The sequence below is a fragment of the Bubalus bubalis genome, chromosome 1 (genome assembly GCF_019923935.1).
Source record: "Bubalus bubalis isolate 160015118507 breed Murrah chromosome 1, NDDB_SH_1, whole genome shotgun sequence".
Lineage (NCBI taxonomy): Eukaryota > Metazoa > Chordata > Mammalia > Artiodactyla > Bovidae > Bubalus > Bubalus bubalis.
In genome coordinates, this window is record NC_059157.1 from 188,070,825 (window position 1) to 188,093,588 (window position 22,764).

The 22,764-nt window shown below is 57.9% G+C and overlaps 1 protein-coding gene across 5 annotated transcripts; it reads right to left on the minus strand.

The window, feature by feature from the left end:
* Positions 1-344: 344 nt before the first annotated feature.
* On the minus strand, positions 345-22,672 carry CBS (cystathionine beta-synthase). 5 transcript variants are annotated; one of them, XM_025292350.2, is made up of 17 exons: positions 22,482-22,672; positions 18,876-19,098; positions 15,084-15,190; positions 12,750-12,884; positions 12,190-12,269; positions 11,960-12,094; positions 11,373-11,442; positions 10,166-10,257; positions 9,289-9,414; positions 8,570-8,654; positions 8,158-8,263; positions 6,328-6,405; positions 6,026-6,160; positions 5,106-5,214; positions 3,041-3,125; positions 2,599-2,640; positions 345-1,183 (listed from the first exon to the last, which is right to left on the minus strand). In XM_025292350.2, the coding sequence occupies exons 2-17, from the start codon at positions 19,088-19,090 to the stop codon at positions 1,026-1,028; spliced, it is 1,758 nt and encodes a 585-aa protein (XP_025148135.1). In that variant the 5' UTR covers positions 19,091-19,098; positions 22,482-22,672; the 3' UTR covers positions 345-1,025. The 5 variants fall into 5 exon arrangements, with proteins under 5 accessions (XP_025148135.1, XP_025148144.1, XP_044803396.1 ...); XM_025292359.2 differs by lacking the exon at positions 22,482-22,672 and adding an exon at positions 21,298-21,451; XM_044947461.1 differs by lacking the exon at positions 22,482-22,672 and adding an exon at positions 20,996-21,077.
* Between the last annotated feature and the right edge of the window lie 92 nt (positions 22,673-22,764).

The window sequence follows — 22,764 nt, forward strand, 5'->3', positions numbered from 1 at the left end:
TACCAACTGTGGTCTATCCATGTAAGGAATACCATTCAGCCACAAAAAAGAAAATTTCCCTGGTGGCTCAGATGGTAAAGAGTCTGCCTGCAGTGCAGGAGACCCAGGTTCAATGCCAAGGTCAGGAAGATCCTCTGGAGAAGGAAATGGCAACCCACCCCAGTATTCTTGCCTGCAGAATCCCATGGACAGAGGAGGCTGGCGGGTTACAGCCCCTGGGGTCCCAAAGAGTTGGACAGGACTGACCAACGCACAAAAAGGAATGAAGTACTGATTCACGCTACAGTGTGAATGAACCCCAAAACATAATGTAAAATAAAATAAGCCAGACATGAGAGGTCACAGACTGTATGATTCTCTTTATATGAAATATCCAGAGCAGGTAAATCCATGGACAGAAAGCAGAGTGGTAACTGCCAGGTGAAGCGGGGAGACGGGAGTGACAGTTTGAGAGGGGGATGAAAGGTTTTGGAATTTGACAGAGGTTGTGGGTGGACAACCTCTGATAAACACTACTGAATTACACATCTAAAAGTCAATCATTTTAGGTTACGGGAATTTCACCTCAATTAAAAAACTCCAAGCACTCCAGCCACTCCAACTGGCCCGGCTCCAAGTGGACTGTTGCCCTGACCCACACTTCCTGGGCCCCATTCTGCTGCTCCCCGCTCTGGACTCCTTGGCGAGGCCCTCTCGCCTCCGCCTTCAGTCTCCCTACCCTGGTCATTCAGGGGTCTATCTGCCTGGCTGGGTTCTCTTTTGATAGATTTGCTTGCTGAAACATTTTAAAAGAAAGTTAAAGAAAAACACATCTAATGGAATAAACCATAAATAGATTCATTTAGGGAGACAAGTGTTAAAGACGAGGAAACGACAAGATCTCTGCCAGCCCTGGGCTAAGCTATAAGCAGTCTTGCTACTGGTCTGGACAGAGTGACACCCAGCACCAGGAGGCTAAAAATCATCCGTTTGCTTGGTATTTACAAAAGCAAAAGAGAACAACCAAGCAGGCTCGCAGTGAGAAGTCAGAGCTGGGCCTCAGCCCCCGCGCCTCCGAGCTTCAAAGCACTTTCTGGTTTTGTCCTCTGGTTCCGCTCCCGGGTGGCCACGAAGTTCAGCAAGTCGATGGCAGTGACGACCCCGAACACCATCTGCCTCTTACTGGACTCCCCGTGGCAGCGGTCTGAGGAGGGACAAGGCCAAAGGTTCAGCGGGGCCTCTGCCCAGAGCAGAGCTGAGGCCACGGAGCTCATCCCCAGGCACGGGCAGGTGGGCCAGCCCTGAGGCTGCCCCATGTCCACAGGCACCTGTGTGTCTGACCACAAGTGCCCTCTTCTCCCAAGAGTATCCACACAGGTGAGGCTGCAGAGAGCAGGGCCTCACCCCTCTGAGCCACACCCATGGGGGGATGCCTGAGGGTCAAAGTCATTGGGAGCAGCTGGTGCCCAAGGTCTGAGTCTTGGCCTGAAATCCCAGTCCCACTCACACCCACCACCACCAGCTCGCATCTCTGGCTTACAATTCTGTGCTCAAACCCATGCCTTTCTCTTAGGCTTAGAATGAATTCGGGCCCCCTACCCTGTAGCCCAAGGGTATAAAGGGTGGCTAGGATGGTTAATTCGACATTTCAACCCAACTGGGCCATGGAGTGCCCCTACGCTGGGTCAAACGTCATTCCGGGTGTCTTTGGATGTGAACAACTCTTGACTGGATGGACCTAGTAAAACAGATCGCCCTGCCCAGTGTGGGTGGGCCTTGTCCAACCAGTTGAAGGCCCCAAATAGAACAGAAGAGCTGACCCTCCACGAGCAAGAGGAAAGAGTCCTGCCTTTGGATTTGGGAACATTGGATATGGGGTCTCAGGCCTGCCCACTCGCCCTGCAGGTCTTCTTGGGGCATGCCAGCCTGTAAGCCGATTATTCCTTACAGGGAATCTCTATATGCACATGTCCTACTGGTTCTTTCTCGGGAGAATGCTGACTGACAGCTGTGGAGAAGCCCACGGAGGGTGGGGCAGAGCTGAGCAGTGAGTGGGAAATGACCAGGGTGCATCCCATTCCACCAGCTCCCACCTCCGTCTGTCCCTGACAACCTTGAGGGCAGAGGTCAACAGGGTGGGGGTGGGGAGGCACGGAGGTGCCAGCTTGGAGCATCTCAGAAAAAAGCACAGGGACCCAGAAGAGACTGGGGGCTTTAGGCAAAGGGGCAGCTTTGGAGGAGCACTGAGCCCTCAGGGGAGGGCAGTCGGAGTGGCCTCCAGGCCCCCTGGGGACACTGTCCAACACCAGGTCTTTCAAGTTCCTGTAAAGGGCTGTTGGGTGTCTGTTGTGGCCACTCAGCTCGGCCAACACAGCACAAAAGCATCTATGGCAGTGCTTCCAGATAGGGCTGCGTCCACGGAAACTACTCACAGACCCTGAAGCTGGATCCCCGGTCAGGGTGTGCGGGCGCTCAAACATGAGAATATGGTCAACACAGAGGAGGGCCCTCCCAGCTGGGTTCAGGGTCCAGGGCTGGACGCCCTCCCCTGCACTCGGAGGCTGCGGTACTGACCGCAGCGCCACTTCTGAGCTCCAGGGGTGGGCAGGGCGTACATACCTGCCGGCCCCCCCACCTCTCCTGACAAGGCCAGGTCCCGCGCTGTGGAGCCAAGGACGGGAGAGGGGTTAGAGTTGGCGCCCAGGCTCCTGGACCAACCCTCAGCGGGAAAGTGGGTGGGGGCCTTGGAGCCCACCACCAATTCTTGGGATTTCTACAACCTTGTAGCCTAGAACCTGAAGGACACCACTGGCCTCTGGAGATGCAGCAAGGAGGCCTGGATTATAAAGCACCCTAGCTCACTGGTAGCCAGCACCCAGGCCTGGCCCACAGCGGGGTCCCTCTGGGATCTGCATCCAAGGCCGGGGGTCAGTACCTCTGGCTCCCAGATGCCCTAGAGCTCAAAGCAGGAAAGGTCAGGGGTCAGGGGCTCAGTAGCCAGCATCCCACAGAGCTCCTGCTCCTGCACCCCCTCCCCCAGGCCCCAGGGGACCCAGCTTACACTGGATCTGCTCATGGACCACCAGGGCGAAGTGGTCCATCTCCAGGATGTGCGAGAGCTTGCCCAGCGGGTCTGTCAGATAGATCTGGAAGAGAAGCTGTGGTCAGTGCTCGCTGGCCGGAGCCCAAGGAAAGGAGTGACAGAGAGGCTGGTGTCCCCAGGGGGCTTCTTCTGGAGCCTCCTGCTGACCCAAGAGACTGAATGGGACTCGACACTCATAAAAGAACACCTGGGTGAACTGGAAGAATTGATGCTTTCGAACTGTGGTGTTGGAGGATACCCTTGAGAGTCCCTTGGACAGCAAGGAGATCAAACCCATCAATCCAGATCAAACCAGTCAATCCTAGAGAAAATCAAGCCTGAATATTCATTGGAAGCACTGATGCTGAAACTGAAGCTCTAATACTTTGGCCACCTGATGCGAAGAACTGACTCATCAGAAAAGACCCCTGGGAAAGACTGAAGGCAGGAGGAGAAGGGGACGACAGGATGAGATGGCTGGATGGCATCAATGGACATGAGTTTGAATAAGCTCCGGGAGTTGGTGATGGACAGGGAAGCCTGGTGTTCTGCAGTCCATGGCGTCACAAAGAGTCAGACATGACTGAGCAACTGAACAACATAACTGCAGAACTCAACGACTGGACCCTCAGTGAACTAGGGGCTTCGGTTATGAACAACGAAGTATTCACGTCCATTGGAACGAATCCCACATGAGGACAAGATGTAGTACTGCAGGGCACAGAGAGGGCAAGGGAGCATGGGGCCCTCTGTTCCATCTGCTCGACAGACACATGGTGAGAGCTTCCAGGAGAAAGGAGGAGGCACACTTAGGGTCCATTTCTCAACCCCCAAGGTAATCTCCAAAGCAGTGAGCCCCTGGGAAACCCCACTGGGTACGCTTTCTAGTTCAACTCCAGTAACGGAGGCAGGTTCCCTGGGAGAAGATGTGAGTTCCAGGGCGGGAGGAAATACATCAGCAGTGCCTTCAGTTGTGTGAGGAAGGTCGGGCCCACCTGCCCGTGGGTGCGCATGCAGGGGTACTCAACACAGCCGTGCTGGGCTGCAGGAGCAACTTCCCAATGCTTGTCTTCATGAGGTCAGATGCTGGACGTAGTCAGACCATGGGGGTCAGGATTCCTCCTCCCCTCGGGGAGAGCCAGGTCATCAGGGGAGCCAGAGCTCCATGGGGACCTCTTCATGCTGCTCAGTGATAGCAGCCAGCCCGCTGAGGTGGTGGCGGTGAGAAGGGGCAGCCCTGGGCAGGGAAGGTGTGCCCAGGAGATGGGACCCGCCTGGGTTTCCACAGTGCTGCATTCTTCTTGGGACATTCTCTGGACAGGGACGGGGATGTGTGGGGCCACATTGAAGGACCTCCTGAGTCTGCCTGCACCCCCCCAGCACCTCAGTGGCAAGGTACCAAGACCCCCAAGGATCTGAGTGGCACTCAAGCCCAAGGGACCGGGACTCAGCTACCCCCTGGAGGAAGGGTGTGGCTACAGGCCAGCCTGGGACACTAAGGGAGGGGGACTTAGAGGCTCGGCTCTTCCCTGAGGGATGGGAGGGCCATACACACACCGTAGAATCCACAGGAAAGGCCAGAGACACAGCGGAACTGGACTCAGGCACGGAAGGGTGGACAGTGTGCACGCACACTTCGGAGGGACCTTGAAACACTACTGTGTCAAAGCAGCCAGACAAGGGCACACACACTGGGGCTGCGTGTGCACACAAGCCCGGGGAGGGCACACATGGTGGGGCTGTGTGCACACACGAGCCTAGGGAGCGTGCACCATCTGTGGGACAGGGTGCACACCAGCGGGCCGGGAGGGGAGGGGTGAGGAAGCCTTCGGGTGTGGGTGAGACGTGGGTGAGACCTCGCCGATGCTGGCCTCTCCCCACCCAGGGCCTCTCACTTTGTGAAGCCAGGGCAAAGCCTCTGATTTATGGATCTGATGAGCTGAGCGTTAGGGACCCGGCACCCTAGAGAGAGGGACTCCCTGCCCCGCCTTCCAGAACAGAGCTGGTCTCGGCACCGCCTGCTTGGGTCACGTGGGGCACATACCTGTTTGAACTGCTTGTAGATGATTTTGCAAACCTGGTCTGATGGCTGAACCTTCCCTGCGAGCAGGGACGACAGCATGTTCCCCAGGGTCACCATCCCTAGGATCACCCTGGGGAAGTGGACACAGGGCAGTGGTCAGCGCTGGCGCCTCTCCTACCATATGGCAGAATTCAGCACAGCCGCCCTCACGGCCAAACCCGGACTCCTCTCGGAATCAACCACTATCTGGCCTGGTGGCTCAGAGGGTAAAGAATCCGCCTGCAATGTGAGAGACCCGGGTTCGATCCTTGGGTCGGGAAGATCCCCTGGAGAAGGAAATGACAACCCACTCCAGTGTTCTTGCCTGGAGAATCCCATGGACAGAGAAGCCTGGCGGGCTGCAGTCCATGGGGATGCAAAGAGTTGGACGTGACTGAGCGTCTAACACACTAACACTGTCTGCCTGGGGTCTCTGTGTGGCACAGCAGTGACCTGACGCCCCACCCTTGGAGCTGACTGTCCGGTGCGGGCAGAGAGCAAACCAGTGGGTGAATCCTTTGGGCATTTCCATTCTGACAAGTGTCAAGGGTCACCAACTGGCCAGGGTCCTGGGATGTGGGCCTTTTGGTGCTAGACCTGGAACAGTCCTGATGGAGGACCATCACCACCGCACGTCTGCCATGGTCTTCCAGGCAGGCACGTGCTCCCGTGCACACACTGGGTGCAGGGGGGTGGGAAGGGTTAATACGACCAGGCCCGCCCCGGCCAGGGCTCAGGGGCCAGCCGTCCAACGCTCTGAGCATCTGGATGAAAAGTGACCGAGGTCAGCCGGCCAGCTGTGCGGTCGGCTGGGCCACCCTGCCCAGCAGTGCAGGCACGGAGCTGAGGGGCACACAGGCAGGGCCAGTAGGGCAGAGCGCTGGACGGAGGCTGAGACTGACCCCGACTCGTCCACCACGGGTGCCTGGTCGAAGCCCTTCTCCCGGAGGATCTCGATGGTGTGCTCACAGGTGACGGTGGGCAGCACGGTCAGCGGGGCTGAGAGGCTCAGCTCCTGAACCTGGAGGTGCCACCACCTGAGGGAAGAGGGCAGGCCAGGGAGTCCGTGAACCGAGAGACGAGTGAGAACAGGGAGCCCGCGGGGGGTGTCCAGCCAGGTGAGGGACTGCACATGTGCCGCTGGGGACCCGGCACACGAGTCCTGAGCCCCGCACATGTGGTCTCTGCCCAGAGGTGTCCTCACCATGGCCTCTTCACTGAGATCTCCTCCTCCTTCATGAAGCCCTTCTGCAGCATCCACTTGTCGCTCAGGAACTTGGACCTACAGCATCAGAAGCCACAGGGCTGGGCGGAGGGTCTCAACACCACCCCTGGCCCCAAAGAGGGCAGAGGGCCTCAGAGTAAGCCCAGACCCCACCTTCCCCAGATCCCACAGTCCAGCAGAGACCCCAAGGGGCTGGCTGGAGGCTCCACGAAGAGATCTGAGGGCTGGATGCCAGAAAGACCTCCTAGGGAATGGTGGTCAGTATGGGTATCTGGCCAACCAGAACTGAATACGCCCAGAGCACAGCAGAAGGTTCTGTGATGGGCTGGGACCCTGGGGCCCAGGACCCTTCACTGCAACGCCTGCACCTGGACAAACATCTCCTCCAGCAACAGACACAAGGAAACGAGAAGGGACTAGAAGTAACCACGTGCATGTGTGGATGGGACAAACTGTGGACAAGATGCTAAAAGACCCAAAACCTGGCTGCCGCTTTCGAGGTGTCAGGGGCAAAGGCAGGGTCTTGCTCATGCCCCCTGCGCACACCACCACCCAGCGGTGGGCAGGCCACCCTCCGGCCCGACCCCTGGACCCACCCCATGTAAGGACCCAGCTCACCACCCCCCACACTCAGGGAGCAAGCCAGGGAACCCGTTATTCAAATTTGTTTTTGCTCCCACTGCTGCAGCACAAGTCCCGGTAAAGCCCTGCCTGAACTTCCTGTCTGGCCTCGGATCCATTTCTACTGATCAAAGGGTCCAAGACCCCGGTCAGTAACAGTTCTGTCCCGAATCTCGTGTCGTCACAGCCCCTCAGGGCTTCTGGCAGGGGGAGCCTGTCCCACCAGGGGTCAGAGGACACCAGGCCAGGCTTCAGGGGCTGCCAGGGACCTACCCCAAAAGGCAGATGAGGGCCAACAAAGTGGGGGCAGAGGCCCCCCAGCCCCCAGCCTGAGGACACGATCACTCACTCACTCCAGCCCTCTCTCTCACGCACACATAGGCACACGTGCGTGCCCACACAGCAGGCCAGCCAAGCACATGGGGAGATGGCCGTTCTCATGCACTGTGTAGTGTGGGTGGGTAGCCAGGTTCAGGGCAACTTGGCAGTGGACACCCAGAGGTGACTCACCCCCAGCTGGAGTCCCAGTTACGGAATGGCCCCCCTGGGGGAAGCTGAGCTCACTCGAGGTGTGTAACCCGTCACTCTTGGGTCAGGGAGGACACCAGAGGGTACATGCATCCATGGAGGAGGGCATTAGCCCCCCGTGACCTCTCGCCCACACTCCAACCTTGGCTCTTTCGGCCAGTGACCCCAGGCAGGGCCATGAGCCCAGAGGAGCCAGCGAGCTCCAGGTGCATGGACACTCAGAACCACTGGACTCGAAGAGGCCTCGGGGGCCACTGACCCCAGCCTGGGTCCCCCCAGTTCAGGGCCAGACTGTGAGTGACCAAAGGATCCAGTGGGCGGGGGTGGGGAGCTGCTCTCAGGGCGGCCACATCCTCGTCCTCATCCTCCGTGGCTGAACAGGAGGCCCTGAGAGCTCGAAGGAGTGAGGGGGCACATGGGGTCCCTTCCCTGGGGAGTCCCGCCAGGCCCCCAAGTGCTGCCACGATGAACGTGCACAGACTTCCAAAGGCATCTGGGAGACCCAAGCCGGGGACAAGCCAGCCGAGAACGCGTGAACTCCAGGGACGCGGCGCGGGGCCGCAGACCCCAGGCTCCCTGGGCCCTGCCGTAGGATCTGGGGGAACGGCCAGGAGCAGAGACAGCGCAGGCACTGGAGGCTGGGGAGGACGGAGGCCTCACATGTAGTTCCGCACCGAGTCCGGCAGGATCACCACACAGCGCTGGCCTTCCTGCAGCTCCTGGGCGGCCTTCACGGCCACGGACATGGCACTGCCAGAGCTGCCACCTGCCAGGAGGGCGGGAGGGGTCAGACACACCGGGGGGCAGGCGGCTGCATGTGCACCCAAGTGTGGGCACGACCACACCTGCTCTGGAGAGATCCTTGGTGGATGAGCTGGGTGTGGGGTGCTGGGGGACCCCACTTTTCACTGTCCGTCCACACCCTGCTCCGTCTCCCATCTGCTCAGCACTGCACCACCAAAGCCTCCCACGGAACTCAGAGCCCCGGGGGCAGGTGGCCGGGCGGCCAGAGTGAGGGTGTCCCTCACACGCTGGACGGAAGCTGGCAGGGCAGAGCGTGGTATCCACTCACCACACAACAGCCCCTCCTGAGCAATCAGCATGCGGGCGAAGGCAAAGGCCTCCTCGTCGTTGCTCTTGAACCACTTATCCACTACCTGCGGGAAGCCAAGGACAACGGTCAGCCCGGGCAGCGCCCAGCACTCAGCAGTCAGGTGGGGGGGGTGGGGGTGGGGGTGGGGCCCATGGCCCAGTTTGCAATCTCGCAGACGACGGTGGTCCAGGTGGCCATGACCTCTGGGGATGCAGCCCAGCCTCTGTCTGGGATCCAACACTCACTCTGCAGACCTAGATCATCCCCACTCCCCCTGCCCAAGGGTCCAGCAGTGTGCCCATGGCACCTAAACCGCCTGCCAGCCCTGCGGCATGGCCACACTGTAGCCTGGTCTCTCTGCCTGAAGCTTCCTTTACGGTCCTTAAAAGCAGCCTTCTCTGTGCTCTTCACATCTCCCTCCTTGGCCTGCTCACCTGCCCCAGCCGCCCAGCTCCCTTGCTCTGCAGGGAGGTTTGTGCATAGACAGGAAGCGCCACACCCCACCCATGGCCTCTGTGTCCGTGGCAGGAGCTCACTGATCACAGCATTGCGAGTCACCACGTGAGGACCCCTGGGACAGCACCTCGTCTACCACCGTCTACACAGCTCGGAACTCATTTCTCTGCTCCTGCTGGGCCGGCCACCCGTGCCCAGCCAGACAAGGCTGAGGCTGGCCCCGTCACTGCTGCCCCGCCTACCGTGCGGTCCAGCACCGTGGGGATGAAGTCATAGCCGATCCCTTCCACCTCGTAGGCCGTCTGCTCCGTCTGGTTCAGCTCCTCAGGCTCTGCAAGGATGGAGCCTTCGGGATCCACGCCAACAATCTGTGGAGTGGGCGTCCTTAGGGCTCCAGTCTCACCTGGACACGCCCGGCTGGCATCAGGGTGCAGCCCCGCTCCCAGGCCTCAAGACTCAAAACCCAGAAGCCCAGGCCCAGGTGCTGGGAGATCACACGTTAAATGTCCAGCTTGGGGCACTCTGGGTGGAGGCAGTGGGAGGCTGGGGGAAGTGGATTTCCGGCAAGCTCCTCCCATGCAGGGCACCTAGGACAACCCTGGAGAGATGCCAATGGACAGTGGGAGCCTGGGGCGAGGGGCAGTGCTGGGATGACCTCTCCTGGACATCAGAGAAACAGGCAGCAAGAGAGGATACGCGGGTACCACCAGTGGGGTGTTTCTGAGCCCCTCCCCAGGCCCAAGTGCCCCTCCCAGATCTCAGAGCCCAGGACCTGAGCCTGAGCGCTTACAGCTCTGGGACGATCCTGGGAGGCCCCCCAGCTGGACTCTCCCACCCCAGTCCATCTAGGCACCTGGGTCATACACTGCTGTCCTTTATCACCTGGCAGGGACAGGTACACACACCCTACAAGATGCAAGGCTGTTGGGGCAGAAGTGTCGGGAGCTAGAACTTTCAGCTCTAAAGCAGAGGCCGCTCTGGGCACCCAAGGCCAAGCAGACTGCTGGCTAAGCCTCTGGCTGCAGTTCAGGCCACAGGTGGGAAACATACCTGCGTTCAGGCCCCCATCTCCGGGCAGGGCAGGGCGGGGTGGTGCCCATGCCCCTCGCAGTCCCTCACCTTGCACCCAGGGCACTTCTCCTTCAGCTTCCTGGCCACGCCTGTGATGGTCCCACCCGTGCCCGCCGATGCCACCAGCATGTCCAGCTTCCCTGGAGATGGAGAAGTGTGTCAGGAAGGACATCTCCAGGAAGGAACGGCTGTGCCCCCTCAACTCTTCATAGGAATCAAGAACACTCTGGTACACGATGAAGGCAGGTCATCCAAAGGGCAAAGGCAGACCTGTTCTCATGCTGAAATCTTTCATCACATCCTCCACCTTGAAGAAGCATTCACCGTAATGGGGACCCAGGGAGCTCCATTTAATCTAAATGGCAGCCAGTCATAAAACCCCCACGAGAGTTGTGAATCTGTGAACAGAGGACCTTCCTGCAGGAGGTGGGGCACAGGGGGCTGTCTGGTTTCAGATGACGTGGGTAAGTGAACTGAATTACCAAAGAAACTAGAATTAACCACTCAGCTCAGCTCTGACATTGTCTGGGCTCTCTCGGCACCTGGTGGCCAGCTCAGGGACCCAGCAGGCAAGTCAGCGCAGGCACCCGTGCTGAGGCAGATGCACTGTTTTTGCCAAATGAGAGGATTCTCACATGTAAAACCTGGGTGAGCAAATGCCTGGACCATGCTGCCTGGCTCCTGGGCACAGAATGAGGGCACTTAAGCCAACACCAGGCTCCAAACAGGAAGCCAAAGGTGCCAAGTCCCTGGCAGCCACTCCCAGGACTCTCTCAGGAAACAGCCCTTAGAGAACATCGCAACCCCCATGGGGCTTGGCACCAAATGTGCAGAGAGCTTCCAAGAAGCCAAGCTGCAAGCCACCACCCCAGGTCTGCACACGAGAAAACCCGAACGCTGAATTCAGTGCCCACACTGGCGTTTGGGGTCAGTGCCGTTCAGCAATGTGAAGCCCCAACTGTGAGCCCAGCACCAGCCTGGGACATGCTTGTTCCCTGCACTCAGGAGTGCCTACAAGTTTGGAGGAAAAGACTACTAGGTAAACAGATATGATAAGTTGGGTGTTGCAGGTGAGGCATGGGCAGAGTCCAAGAGGGCAGAACAGAGGGCGGAAACTGCTCCTGGGAAATATTCAGGGCAGCATTTCAGAGAAGGGATATTTGAACTGGGTTTTGAAGGATGAATAGGAGTTTACCAAGGAGTGGGTAAGTGTACACTCCCAGTCAAGATGGACAGCAGAGTTAGAGGTACCCACCGTCACACTGATGCAGGATCTCCTCGGCTGTGATGTCATAGTGAGCGAGGGGGTTGCTGGCATTGCGGTACTGCCAGGAAAGAGCAAAGGAGCCATGATGAGGTCAACGCACAGAACTGGCAGCAGCCACAGGGTGCCAGGTAAACGACTCAGTGCAAGTCAGAGGGGCTCCTGTGGCTCAACAGACACCAAGCATCAAAACCAGTTCTCCAGAAGATGAGATTTCTGAATTAACCCAGACGTGGAATGAATGACAAAGAAGAGCATCCAGTTAAAAGGTCTGCATGCATTTTATGTCTTAGAGAGCTCCCAGGGTCCTGTGCAAGGGACATTCCAACCCAGCGTGCTGAGCTGAGCCCTTGAAGCGGGCACACGGGCAGCAGAGCCCAAGGCTCGCCAACCCCATCAGCCACACACTGGGCCAGGAGAGGGCAGCATCTGCATGCCAGCACATCGGTCACTCTGCACCCCGCCCCTCCTCCTGCAGAGGCGACACCACCTGCAAGCCCCCAACAGAGATCCCCCAGGGAAGGCCCCACTTGGTCCAAACCTCTGGGAGCGTGCTCACCCCTCGGCCCTGACCTCACCTGGTCCAGGATGTGAGAATTGGGGATCTCATTCCTTAGCCTCCAGGCCACCCCTACGTGCGACTCGGGGGAATCAAATCTGGCGTTGGTAGGCGTCCTCACGATCTCAGCCCCCAGCGCCCGCAGTACATCCACCTGCAAAGGCATGTGGCAGCCTTCACCTCCCTGCCAGGCCTGCAGCGCGGGGACAGAGGCCTGGGAGCCACCCCATCCCCTGCCCACCTGCTTACCTTCTCCGTGCTCATCTTCTCTGGCATCACGATGATGCAGCGATAGCCCTTCACAGCGGCAGCCAGGGCCAGGCCGATCCCTGGGGACAGGACATGGGGTGAGAGGGGCCATGGCACCCTCCAGGCCCCACCGCCAGCCCCAGAGGCCCAGGGGAGAGGGCACTGGAAAAAGGCCCTCCATCACCCCCTTCTGCCCTTGAATGAGGGGAAAAAAGGGGTGCACGTTGTGAACCCCAATTCCTCCAGCTCTTACTGGGAGCCGGGGAGGTGATATAACAGTGGCTAAGACTCCAAGCTCCCAACGCAGAGTGCCTGGGCTTGATTTCCGGTCAGGAAACTAGATCCCACATGCTGCAAGTAAGATCCACATGCCACAATTAAGACCCAGCACAGCCAAATGAGCACGTAAATATTTCAAAAAGCAACAGCAGCAGACGTTGTGGGGCTCACTGTGGACCCAGGGGCTGCTGCACCGGAGCGGAGAGTGACCCTGAATGCAGCTGGCGGGGCACTGCCGCTCCCACCCCCACCACGGGCCCGGAGGAGGAGGCAGCGCCCACCTGTGTTCCCCGACGTTGGCTCAATGATTGTGTCCCCAGGCTTTATGGTCCCCTCACGCTCAGCGTCCTCTATCATCCGCAGGCTGATACGGTCTTTCACGCTCCCACCCGCGTTGAAGAACTCGCACTTGGCCACTGGGAGCCAGAGACACATCACGAGAAGAAGAGGCCCTTAGCCCTAACTGATGCCTGCCGTCCCCTTCCCATCACCCGATACGCCCGGGATGCAGCGGCAGGCTTCAGGGGTTCTGAAAATCGTCACCTTCCACTGTGCCTCCCACGCCTGACCTGGACGAAGGTGCATGCCCACTGTGGCTTCTCTCACCTGTCCATCCTACCTGCCATGGACCATGCGGCGGCTCCAGGTGAATGAGACAGAGGAGCCAAGGGGGCCCCCACTGGATGGATGGAGCAGGGCCACCCCCATGAGGCAGCACAGGCCCAAAGAGACATGCTGGGCATGTGCTGGGGGTGGGTGGTGACTGGAGCCCCAGGCTTAAATTGGGCCCAGTGGCCCTGCCAAATGACCTCATATCCTGAAGTAACAGCCCCCCCCATCACATGGCCAGACCACAACCAGCAGACCCTCCACACCCCAATCCCCTGGGCCTCCTGGCCATCCTCCCCATCCTGCAGACAGGACCGCCCTTGCTGTGCCCAAGCCTCTGCTTGTCTTTCCATAGGGGCACTCCCTCCCACCTCTTAAAACTACACTGTGTCAGTAAAAGGGAGCGATGTGGCTCCAAATGTGATTGGCAGGGCCCTGGCCAGCCTGGAGGGCCCATAGATCGCGCTCCATCCTGGTCTGTGCTGGCTTCTGAAATCCCACAACCAGAGACAGGTTTTCTCTCCCGGGACTCAGAGAGGCCCTGCTGGGACAGTGAAGGGGGCTCTCGAGTGTCTGACCGCTGAGGAGGCCTGCGCCCTGGACTCTTGTCGGCTACACACGTGAATTAGTTAGAAAATTCTAACGAGCCCATGGAAAGGCTGGCACAAAGGCAGGGATTCCAGCTGATCAGCTGTGGGGTAAGCCACGTAACCAATCTGAGCCTTGGTTTTTCCACCTGTAAAATGGACACACTAAAATGTTTCAACGGCTCTTGCCAAGTTGAAGTGCAGCAAGCCAGTACTCTTGCCTAGAAAATCCCATGGACAGAGAAGCCTGGTAGGCTGCAGTCCATGGGGTCTCGAAGAGTCGGACACGACTGAGCGACTTCACTTTCACTTTTCACGTTCATGCATTGGAGAAGGCAATGGCAACCCACTCCAGTGTTCTTGCCTGGAGAATCCCAGGGACGGGGGAGCCTGGTGGGCTGCTGTCTACGGGGTCGCACAGAGTCGGACACGACTGAAGTGACTTAGCAGCAGCAGCAGCAGCAGCAGGCCCATGCCTACAGGGTACTAGGTAATGGCTTCTATTATCTGACGTGAGAGCATGGAGCCCACTATGGCACAGCCCCAGCAGCGAACCCTTCCCCCACCCGGTGGTGTGTTCTGCTCACTGCTCGGGAGAAAACTCTTCACTGCCCGGGGAGGGGTGGGGGCAGGAAGGCTCTAATGATGATGCCTCTGGGGTGAATCGACCACAGGGCCTCAGTCCCTAGACCCCCACACTCTCCCCTCCCCGGCTCTCTGCTCCAGCACTGGGCCTGGTCCTCTTTCACCCCAACCAGGACCTCTGCACCTGGACCTCTGCACCTGCCACTTCCTCTGGGTCAAGGCTGACGTCTACCTGGGCTCCGTGCGCAGAAGAGTGGAGGTGAAGAAAGCCCCTCACCCTCCCGTGTTCCTGGAGATAGCCTCCTGCAAAGATGCCCCCTCCCCACAGGACTTGGAGGAGACTCAAGGGCGATCCCCTTGGGTAGGAGGCCCAGGCAAACACAGTCCCCAAATTCCCACTGCGTCTTATGAATGACAAGTGTCTGTCTAAGCCCCCAGGGAGCCACTTCCTGCCTGGCTGATGGCTGAGACCCTCCTCACAATAGTCGCCCCCACTGTCCCATCAGCCCGTCCAAGCCACGGCGTGTCTGCTCCTCCCTGGGATGGTCCAGGACAGAAGGGTCCCGCTCTGCTCCTGGGCTCCGGCCCCCTCCTCCTGCAGCTGCCGGGTTACAACACCTGCAGTCCCCGCTTGGGTACCACCCCCGACATCTGCCTGGACACGCTGCTGTCCACACTCAGGTCTCGGCTCTCTGACACCGACGACTCGGGAGCGGCCTCGGTCAGCCCCCAGCACCCCTCCCTGTTGTGTATGCTTCTGACCTTACCCAATGTGGAGGGACACCCGCCCCCAGGCCCACAAGCCTCGCATAGGGCGAGGAAGCCGGCACTCACAGAGCTCACACTTGAGGCCAAAGTTCCTCCCGATCTTGTTGATCCTCACCATCGGGGTATCTCCGATTTTCTTCAGGATATCCGGCAAGATTTTTGGAGATTTTACCCTTAAACAGAGGAGGAGTCCGTGATTACTCAGAAAAAAACAAAACCGGCTTTGGCAGCCCAGCACATTCTTTTAAATAAATCAAAGAATTGGCTTTCACAAGCATCAGGATGGCGATTATACAAATCCACACTTGGCAAAAGGCACACAGACACACACACACACACACGGGCAAGTGCACCTCAAAACCCATGAAAACAAATGTGATTTAGTAACAGCTGCACCAGTGTCTCCAGGGTTTGAAAACACACTGTGGTAACAGACGGTGTCAGTGGGCAGCTGGGTGAATGTCCCCACGATCTCTCTGCTATTTCTACAACTTCTTTTGAGTGTTAATCTGTCTGCCAAGTGGGAGACTCGGGTTCGATCACTGGGTCAGGAAGATCCCCTGGAGAAGGGAATGGCAACCCACTCCAGTATCCTTGCCTGGAGAATTCAATGGACAGAGGAGCCTGGCGGGCTGCAGTCCAAGGGGTCGCAGAGGGGGACACGACTGAGTGACTAACACTTTCACTTCTCAAAACAACAGTATGTCCTGGTCTATCTTTTTCGGGGTTCCGTTTGTTCATTTTTCTGGCTGCACCACATGGAATGTGGGATCTTAGTTCCTCAACCAGGGCTGGAGCCTGTGCGCCTGTACCGGGAGTGCGGGGTCTCACCCTGGACCACTGCGGAAGCCCCAGTCTTTTGAGGGTTTTTGATATTCATCTCCTCTCATGGCTCCTGCCTCCTGGAATACCTCCTTTCCTTCTCTTTGATGAAAAAACCGGTGGGGACCTAAGGGCAGGGACCCCTCAGAGGGTCTGGCCACCAGACAGGGACAGTGGCTTCAGAGCCCACCCAGGCGTCACTCGGGGGTCTGGCACAGGTGTGGGAAGCTCGACTCGCAGGCCAAAGAACAAAGGCTGGTCACCCCTGTGCTTGGGGCCAGGGTCAGACGACTCCCAAGTGGTCCTTCAGGCTCAGAGTCGGATTCGCTTCTCATGGGTCAACGGTCCCCCTCCAAGTTGAGTGACCACCCGCTGCAGCAGTTCTTCCAGCTGAGAAGCTGGTGACAGGTGACAGGGGGTATGGGACAGCCCAGCAGCTGCTCAGCTGTGTACACACCTTGAACCTGCGTCTTCCAAGTGGCCCCCACAACGCACCCTCCACCTTCACCCTCGAGGAGAGATTCAGGTCCCACACTCCTGCCCCATTCACGCCAATGAGGTGCCACCAAATATTCTTGCCGGAATATGCAAAACTGAGCCAAAGAAACACAAAGGCTTCCTACGCTCTGGATCTCTCCTGCACCATGGCTCCCACAGCTGAAGGCGCCCCGGCCCCCACGGCAAGAGCCTGTTATAAATGTGGATTCTTCACCCACCCCCAAGGTGGTGAGCCAGCTCCCCAGGAATGCTGCCTTCCGCCCCCAGCCCAGACAGGCGGCGACATGGCCCAGCTGGAACCCTTGCACCTTCCAAGGTGGTGAGGAGCTAAAACAGATGCCCTGGGCTGCCCTGGAAGCAGGCTCAGCCAATAGAGGTGTGGGCATCAGAGTGAGGGGAGAGAGCCTGGGCAGGGACAAAGGGTTCCTGAACCCAGCCTTGGAGGGAGACCAAGTCCTAGGGGCGACCCTGGGGTTGACTCATTAACTAGTTAAAGCCAAGGCAGGAGAATTAAACACCTGGGGAGGGCAGGAGAGGTGGCTGAGTCATCCACCCCCAGCAGAGGCTGATGGACTAGAAGGAGACGGAGGCCTGGCCTGCCTGTAACCCTATCCCCACCCCTGTCCCCAGCAGGGGCTGATGGGCAAGCGGAGAACTCAGGGTTCCCGACTCAGTACCAGGCCCTGGGGGCCAGAAAGTCACGGGAGAAGTTGGCCTGAGGTGACCAAGGCAGGAGCCTGGGGGTAGACTTTTAACACCTCATCTCAGTTGCTTTCCGTTCTTCCTGTGGGAGAGCCCACAGCACCCTGGAACAAACCTGAAACCCCTCACCACGGAGGGGCCTGCTTTCCCCTTTCCCTCTGCAGCTCTTCCCCTGGCCCGGTGCTCCCACTCTGTTCCTCTAAGTCCACCCCACCTGGGAACCATCTGGAATCCCCTTCCCCAGAAACCCACATGCCTAGCATCTCCTGCCCATCCAGGTACCACCTCCGAAGTCTACCCGAGTTGCGTGGCCACGCCACCATCTCATCACCCTTCTGGTCTCCCCACCGGGACCCCCAGGCTGTCTCCTCCAGGGACCCAGGTCTAGAGTCCCACAGTAGCTGAGCCCTAGTGCCTCGGGCCTGAGCCCAGCTCCTCACAAACAGTGAACCTGAGCTGTGTCAAGCGGTTTGGGGGGGACAGAAACCCTGCCAGGGCGCTGGAGGAGGGTCAGGCCACCGCGTGGAGCACACCTGTACCCAGGTTACAGCCTGGGTACAACGGTGTCCAGGCCCGGGTGAGACGCTCACGGAGCCGTCAGGAGTCTGGGCCTCCCCAACCCCAGCCTCACACGGGCCCTTCACCCCCTGCCCTGGTTTGCTTTGGCAGCGAGGGCTCGTGACGTATGGCCAGCAGCCATCTTGGCCTCCTGAGCTCCCAGCATCGAGATGTGTTTAATGTCGGGAGTTTCTGGGTTTGTAAATGTCATTTCTGTCCATTGACCCCACTTTGGAGCACACCCCCTGCACATCCCCAGTTCTGAATCTAAAATCAGTAAGCATCGGCGTTGGCATAGCAGGGTATGAGGAGTAAGAATCAAGTACCTAAAAGGTACATTCTTATGACATTTTGTTCTACTGTTGGGAGGTTACACCAAGGAAATAAAGATAATCCTAAGATGTAGTGGACTTGATTTGAGTTTCACGGTAGGTCAGGGATTTTTGCCTTTTTGTCTTTCCCACTGATTATTTCCTGCACCTAGAACAGGGCACAGACACAGGAGGTGCCTGATAAAGACGCATGCACTATATGAACTCTATTTTCCACCACAGTTCTTCAAACCGAGGTCACTGCAGACAGTGAATGTCTGAGAGCGCTTAAAATCATGGCTTGTTCATCCAACAGTCTCAGTCCAACCACAAAAACCCCACTATAGAAAAATATTTCATGACCTGGAGTTAAGTAGAGAAGGCAGACATGGTTCTAATTACAGGAATGCGCAGTCCTGGGCGGGCAGGGAGGGCACCCACCTAGGGGCTAGCATGTGTGCATACTCAGCCACTCAGCCGTGTCCGACTCCTTGCAATCCCATGGACTGTAGCCTGCCAGGCTCCTCTGCTCATGGAATTTCCCAGGCAAGAATACTGGAGTGGGTTGCCATTTCCTCCTCCAGGGGATCTTCCTAACCCAGGGGTCAAACCCGAGTCTCCTGCATTGGCAGGCAGTTTTTGTTTTTGTTTTTGTTTTTTTACCACTGAGCCATCAGGGAAGCCCAGAGACATCCTTAGCATTGCAAGTGGATTCTTTATCACCTGAGAAGCCCCACCTAGGTGCCGGGCTATAGCACAAACAAGCCTTGGCCTCTCTGAGCCCTGGGGGACTCAGCTATGAAATACCTCCCATCTCAACTCACCATCCACCTAGAGTGATTGCAAAGGATGGAGCAGGGGGTGGGGGGTCATACCCCAGGTCCACATGACCATCTGGCTTCCAGAAAACAGACCCTCCCCCGCAGGGTAACAGATGGACCATCTTATGATCATTAGCGGAACTCACAAGGCAGCGTGGCAATGTGGGGAGTCGGCGACCGGCCTGCCTAGTTGCCAGGAACACCTGCTTGGGGCGTCGGGACGGATCCACAGCAGCTCCTTGGCTTCCTTGTCCTCCGGAGGCTCCTTCTCCAGGCTCCCTCTCCCCAAGTGTGCCCCTGAGAGGTGGGGGCACCCTGCAGACCTGCAGGGGGTGTCTGCAGGGGATGTCTCAAAAGGCATGGTGGGACCTGCCAAAGGGAAAGGGAGGAGAAGCTGTCAGTTCAGCCTATTTCCAGATTCCTGCAGAAGAGCCTGCTTTACAGCTCCCATCTGGAGACTCCTGCTCACCCGGCCTCCTCTGGGTGTGGGGCTCCTCTCACTCAAGAAGCTGGACAAGAAGAGGCATAACTATGCAAGCACAGCTGCCGTGCAAAACAACTGGGCGCTTTCCCCGAAGGTTACACGTACAGCTACTGTGTGCCCCAGCTATCCCACTCCTACACACCTACCCAAACATGGAGACAGGTGTCTGTCCACCGCATTGATAACAGCACTATTCACAACAGCAAAAACATGGAAACAAACCAAATGTCCATCAGTGGGTGAACGGATAACAAAATGTGGCTTGTCCACACAGTGGAATTGTATTTGGTCACAAAAATGGAATGAAGTTTTAATTCTCAACATATGAACACACACACACACACACACACAGCAGCTATGGAGAGGTAATGAATGTTATTTATCTTATAGGTTGATTGTGGTGTCTTTTCACAATGTATATGTAAATCAAAACATCAAGTTGCATACCTTAAATATACACACAACTTTTATACATCAAAGATATCTCAACAATGTTGTGTTAAAAAGACTACATTGAATGATGGAAATAATTAGAGGAAGATGAAGATAGTAATAATATTTTTACCCTAAAAAAAGGAAACATTCTGCTGAGTCAAGTAAATCAGGCAAAGAAGAAACATTGCATGGCTCCACCTATAGGAGGTACTCAGAACAGACAAAATCAGAGACGGTGAGAACAGAGGTTTCCAGGAGCTGGGGAAAGGAGTCACTGTTTAATGGGTAGAGTTACCATGAAAAAGTTTGGGGTACAGATAATAGCAATGGCTGCATAACACTGTGATTGTAAGTATTGCTACCAAATTGTACAGTTATGAATGGTTAAAATAAACAACATATTACATGTATTTATCAAATTTTTAAAATTCATGGAAACTTAAAACAGATGACAAAAAAAAAAGGAAAGAAAGAAAAAGGAATGGACAGCCATCACTCACCAGGCTGACGACTGAAAACTTATCACGGCTCCGACTCTATAAGGAGCAGTGAAGACTAAATGGAATGAGGTCTCCAGAAGGGAACGCCAGAACAGAAAAGGGTGCTAGGGGAAACTAAGGCACTCTGAGTAAGTACGGACTTTAATCAACAGTAATGTTCATTGGTTGCAAAAAAAAAAACCTAAGATGGTAATAAGAGGAGGAACTGTGCCGATGTGTTTGTGTTGGGGGCGGGGCGGCGGGGAGGGGGTTGGGTTGTGAGACCTCTGTTCTATTCCCAACTTTTTTATAAATCTAAAGTTCCCCTTCCCCAACCTATCTGGAGCCCTGTGGATTTGGAAGGTCCCTGAGAGGAGCTCAAGGTAGGGATGTGGCTCCAGGTGACCTCTGAGTGCAGCCCCACTCCCGCCCTCCTCCTGGAAGCTAGAGGGACCCCAGCCCCCAACCCTGTGCCTCTGCTCCCCAGGAGGCTTAGGAAAGCAGTTATGCTGTGAACAGGTGGGGCAGTCCAGGCAGAACTGGGCCCCACACTTGGAAGTACACGTGGAGGGTAACTGACCGGCTGGCTCTCTCCAGAGCAGGCCCTGTGGGTACCGCTGCCATCAGCAAGAGTAGAGGCACCCCAGCAAGAGTAGAGGCAGCCCCAGCTGGTTCCGTCTCCCAGGGCGGGGTCAGGTGCAGACCAGAACCCAGCAGGTCGCCCCAGATGCACAGGCAGAAGCCTAGGGAGGCGGAGACCCCCAGCCTTTGCAATCACATCCATTTCAAATCCCCGAGGCCCTTTCAAATTCTCCCCCAGCTTTCCGGGGCAGAAATCAGCCTTCGAGCTCGTCTGCCCGAAACGTACCTGGAGCAGTGGTTCCTTCAAACCCTAGGATCAGCAAATATTTTTTCAGGGGTTTAGGTTCCCTCATGAAACGCTGCAAGGATATCCTACGTCATTCTTGCTCCTTATCAAAAAGCCTGTGCGGTAAGCGAGACACTGCCTTAGCTCCGCGGGGCGCCCGCCGGCGGGGGGAGGTGGTTCTTCCATCACGCAGAAGCGCCCTCTCCCCACAGAGGCCCACAGGCCAGCAGCCCCAGGCCGAGGAACTGGCCACAATACCCCGCAGACGCCGGCAGCCCCGCGCCTCCTAGGTGGCGACCTACCTCGCCTCGAGCAACCTCCGGAAAAGTAGGAGCTATTGGAACTCAGACTGGAGCAGACAGTCTCTACAGAACCCACAGGCACTCGGTGCGACCCTCGCTGGGCGACTGGGTCCCGAACCCGGGAACTCGGTCCCGCCCAGCCTGGCTAGGCTCCAGGTGGGCTCAGTTCCACGCAGGCAAAGCGCTCAGCGCGCCGACGCATGTGCGTCCGGGGCAGGCGGGCTCACTTAGCGCCGCCCTGCCGGCTACTGCCGCACCTCAAACCGCAAGACCCTCCTGGGGTCACGACCCTCGACAGAACCCGCACCCCACCCCACCCCACCCCACCCCCCGCTCCCTGCACACGCGCCCCAGTCGGTCCAGGGGTCCAGTCAGGGCCAAGGGCGCGGAAAGTAGTAAACTCCTGTTTCCCAGTGAGACTTTCCAGGCGGGAAATCGAGCCTCTCCAGTGAACCTGGAGACCGCGGGTCACCCAGACTATCGGAGGGGCATTTGGGGATACCGTGTGGGATAAACACCCCCAAGTAACCCCTGGGAGGCTACGTTTTGCGCTCCCGACCCTCCTCCTCCTACACTTCCCCTCCGTACTGTCCAGCTCAGCCACCCACCCCGCCTAGGGCTCAAAGTATGGGGTCGAATGGCACCCTCCCCCATTCCCTTGGTTTGTGCCGTGGGCGGGGCCCTGCGCCCCCTCGCCACGCTACCCCCGCCCGCGGGCAGCCAGCGCTCGTGCGGCGCGCGCAACCACATCAATATTTTACACACACACATCCCACTTAATAGAATTGACGGAAAAGAGCAATTTACGAAACGACCATTTTTCATCCAAAAAGCAGCAAAAAATCAATGATGGCACGCACCATTAGAGCGCACCTTCCGAAAGTTCCCTCCCCAGGTCTCGGCCCCACGCTCCCCGGCTCGCCCCCACTGCTGACCCCTGCTCAGTCTCGGGAGCTGGAGCGGAGGCCCTACGCCACGTGGGCGCGGAAACCCCCGCTTCAGGAGAGTCTGGACTCGCGCTAGGAGTGGGTCTGGGACGCCCCAGGCGCGGCCCCGGATCCGCCGCGAGCAGATGCAGATGATGCAACACTGGCCCGGGGTTGGGCGGCAGGGACCCCTTCCGAGAACCCAGCCAGATCCCTCCGCCTAGGGTTGAGGCGAGTCTCGGTCCTACAGGTGCTCACCTGGACCGAGACCCGAAGAGAGAGGAGGGCTGGGCGCGTCCGGGAGCGGCGAGCGGCGGCCGGGAAAGCTGCGACGCGGAGACGCAACCCCAAGGCTGTTGGCTACCCTGCACCAAGCGGCCAGAGTGGGAGGAAGGCGATTGGCCGAGAGAAGGGGGGCGGGGGCCGGCACCCGGCCAATCCCGAGTTGCGGATCGAGGGCCCCACCCACACCTCGCTCGTACCCGCCCCCTCGCCATGCCCCTAGCGCACCGCCCCCCTCCCTCCCCCACTGCCTCACCCC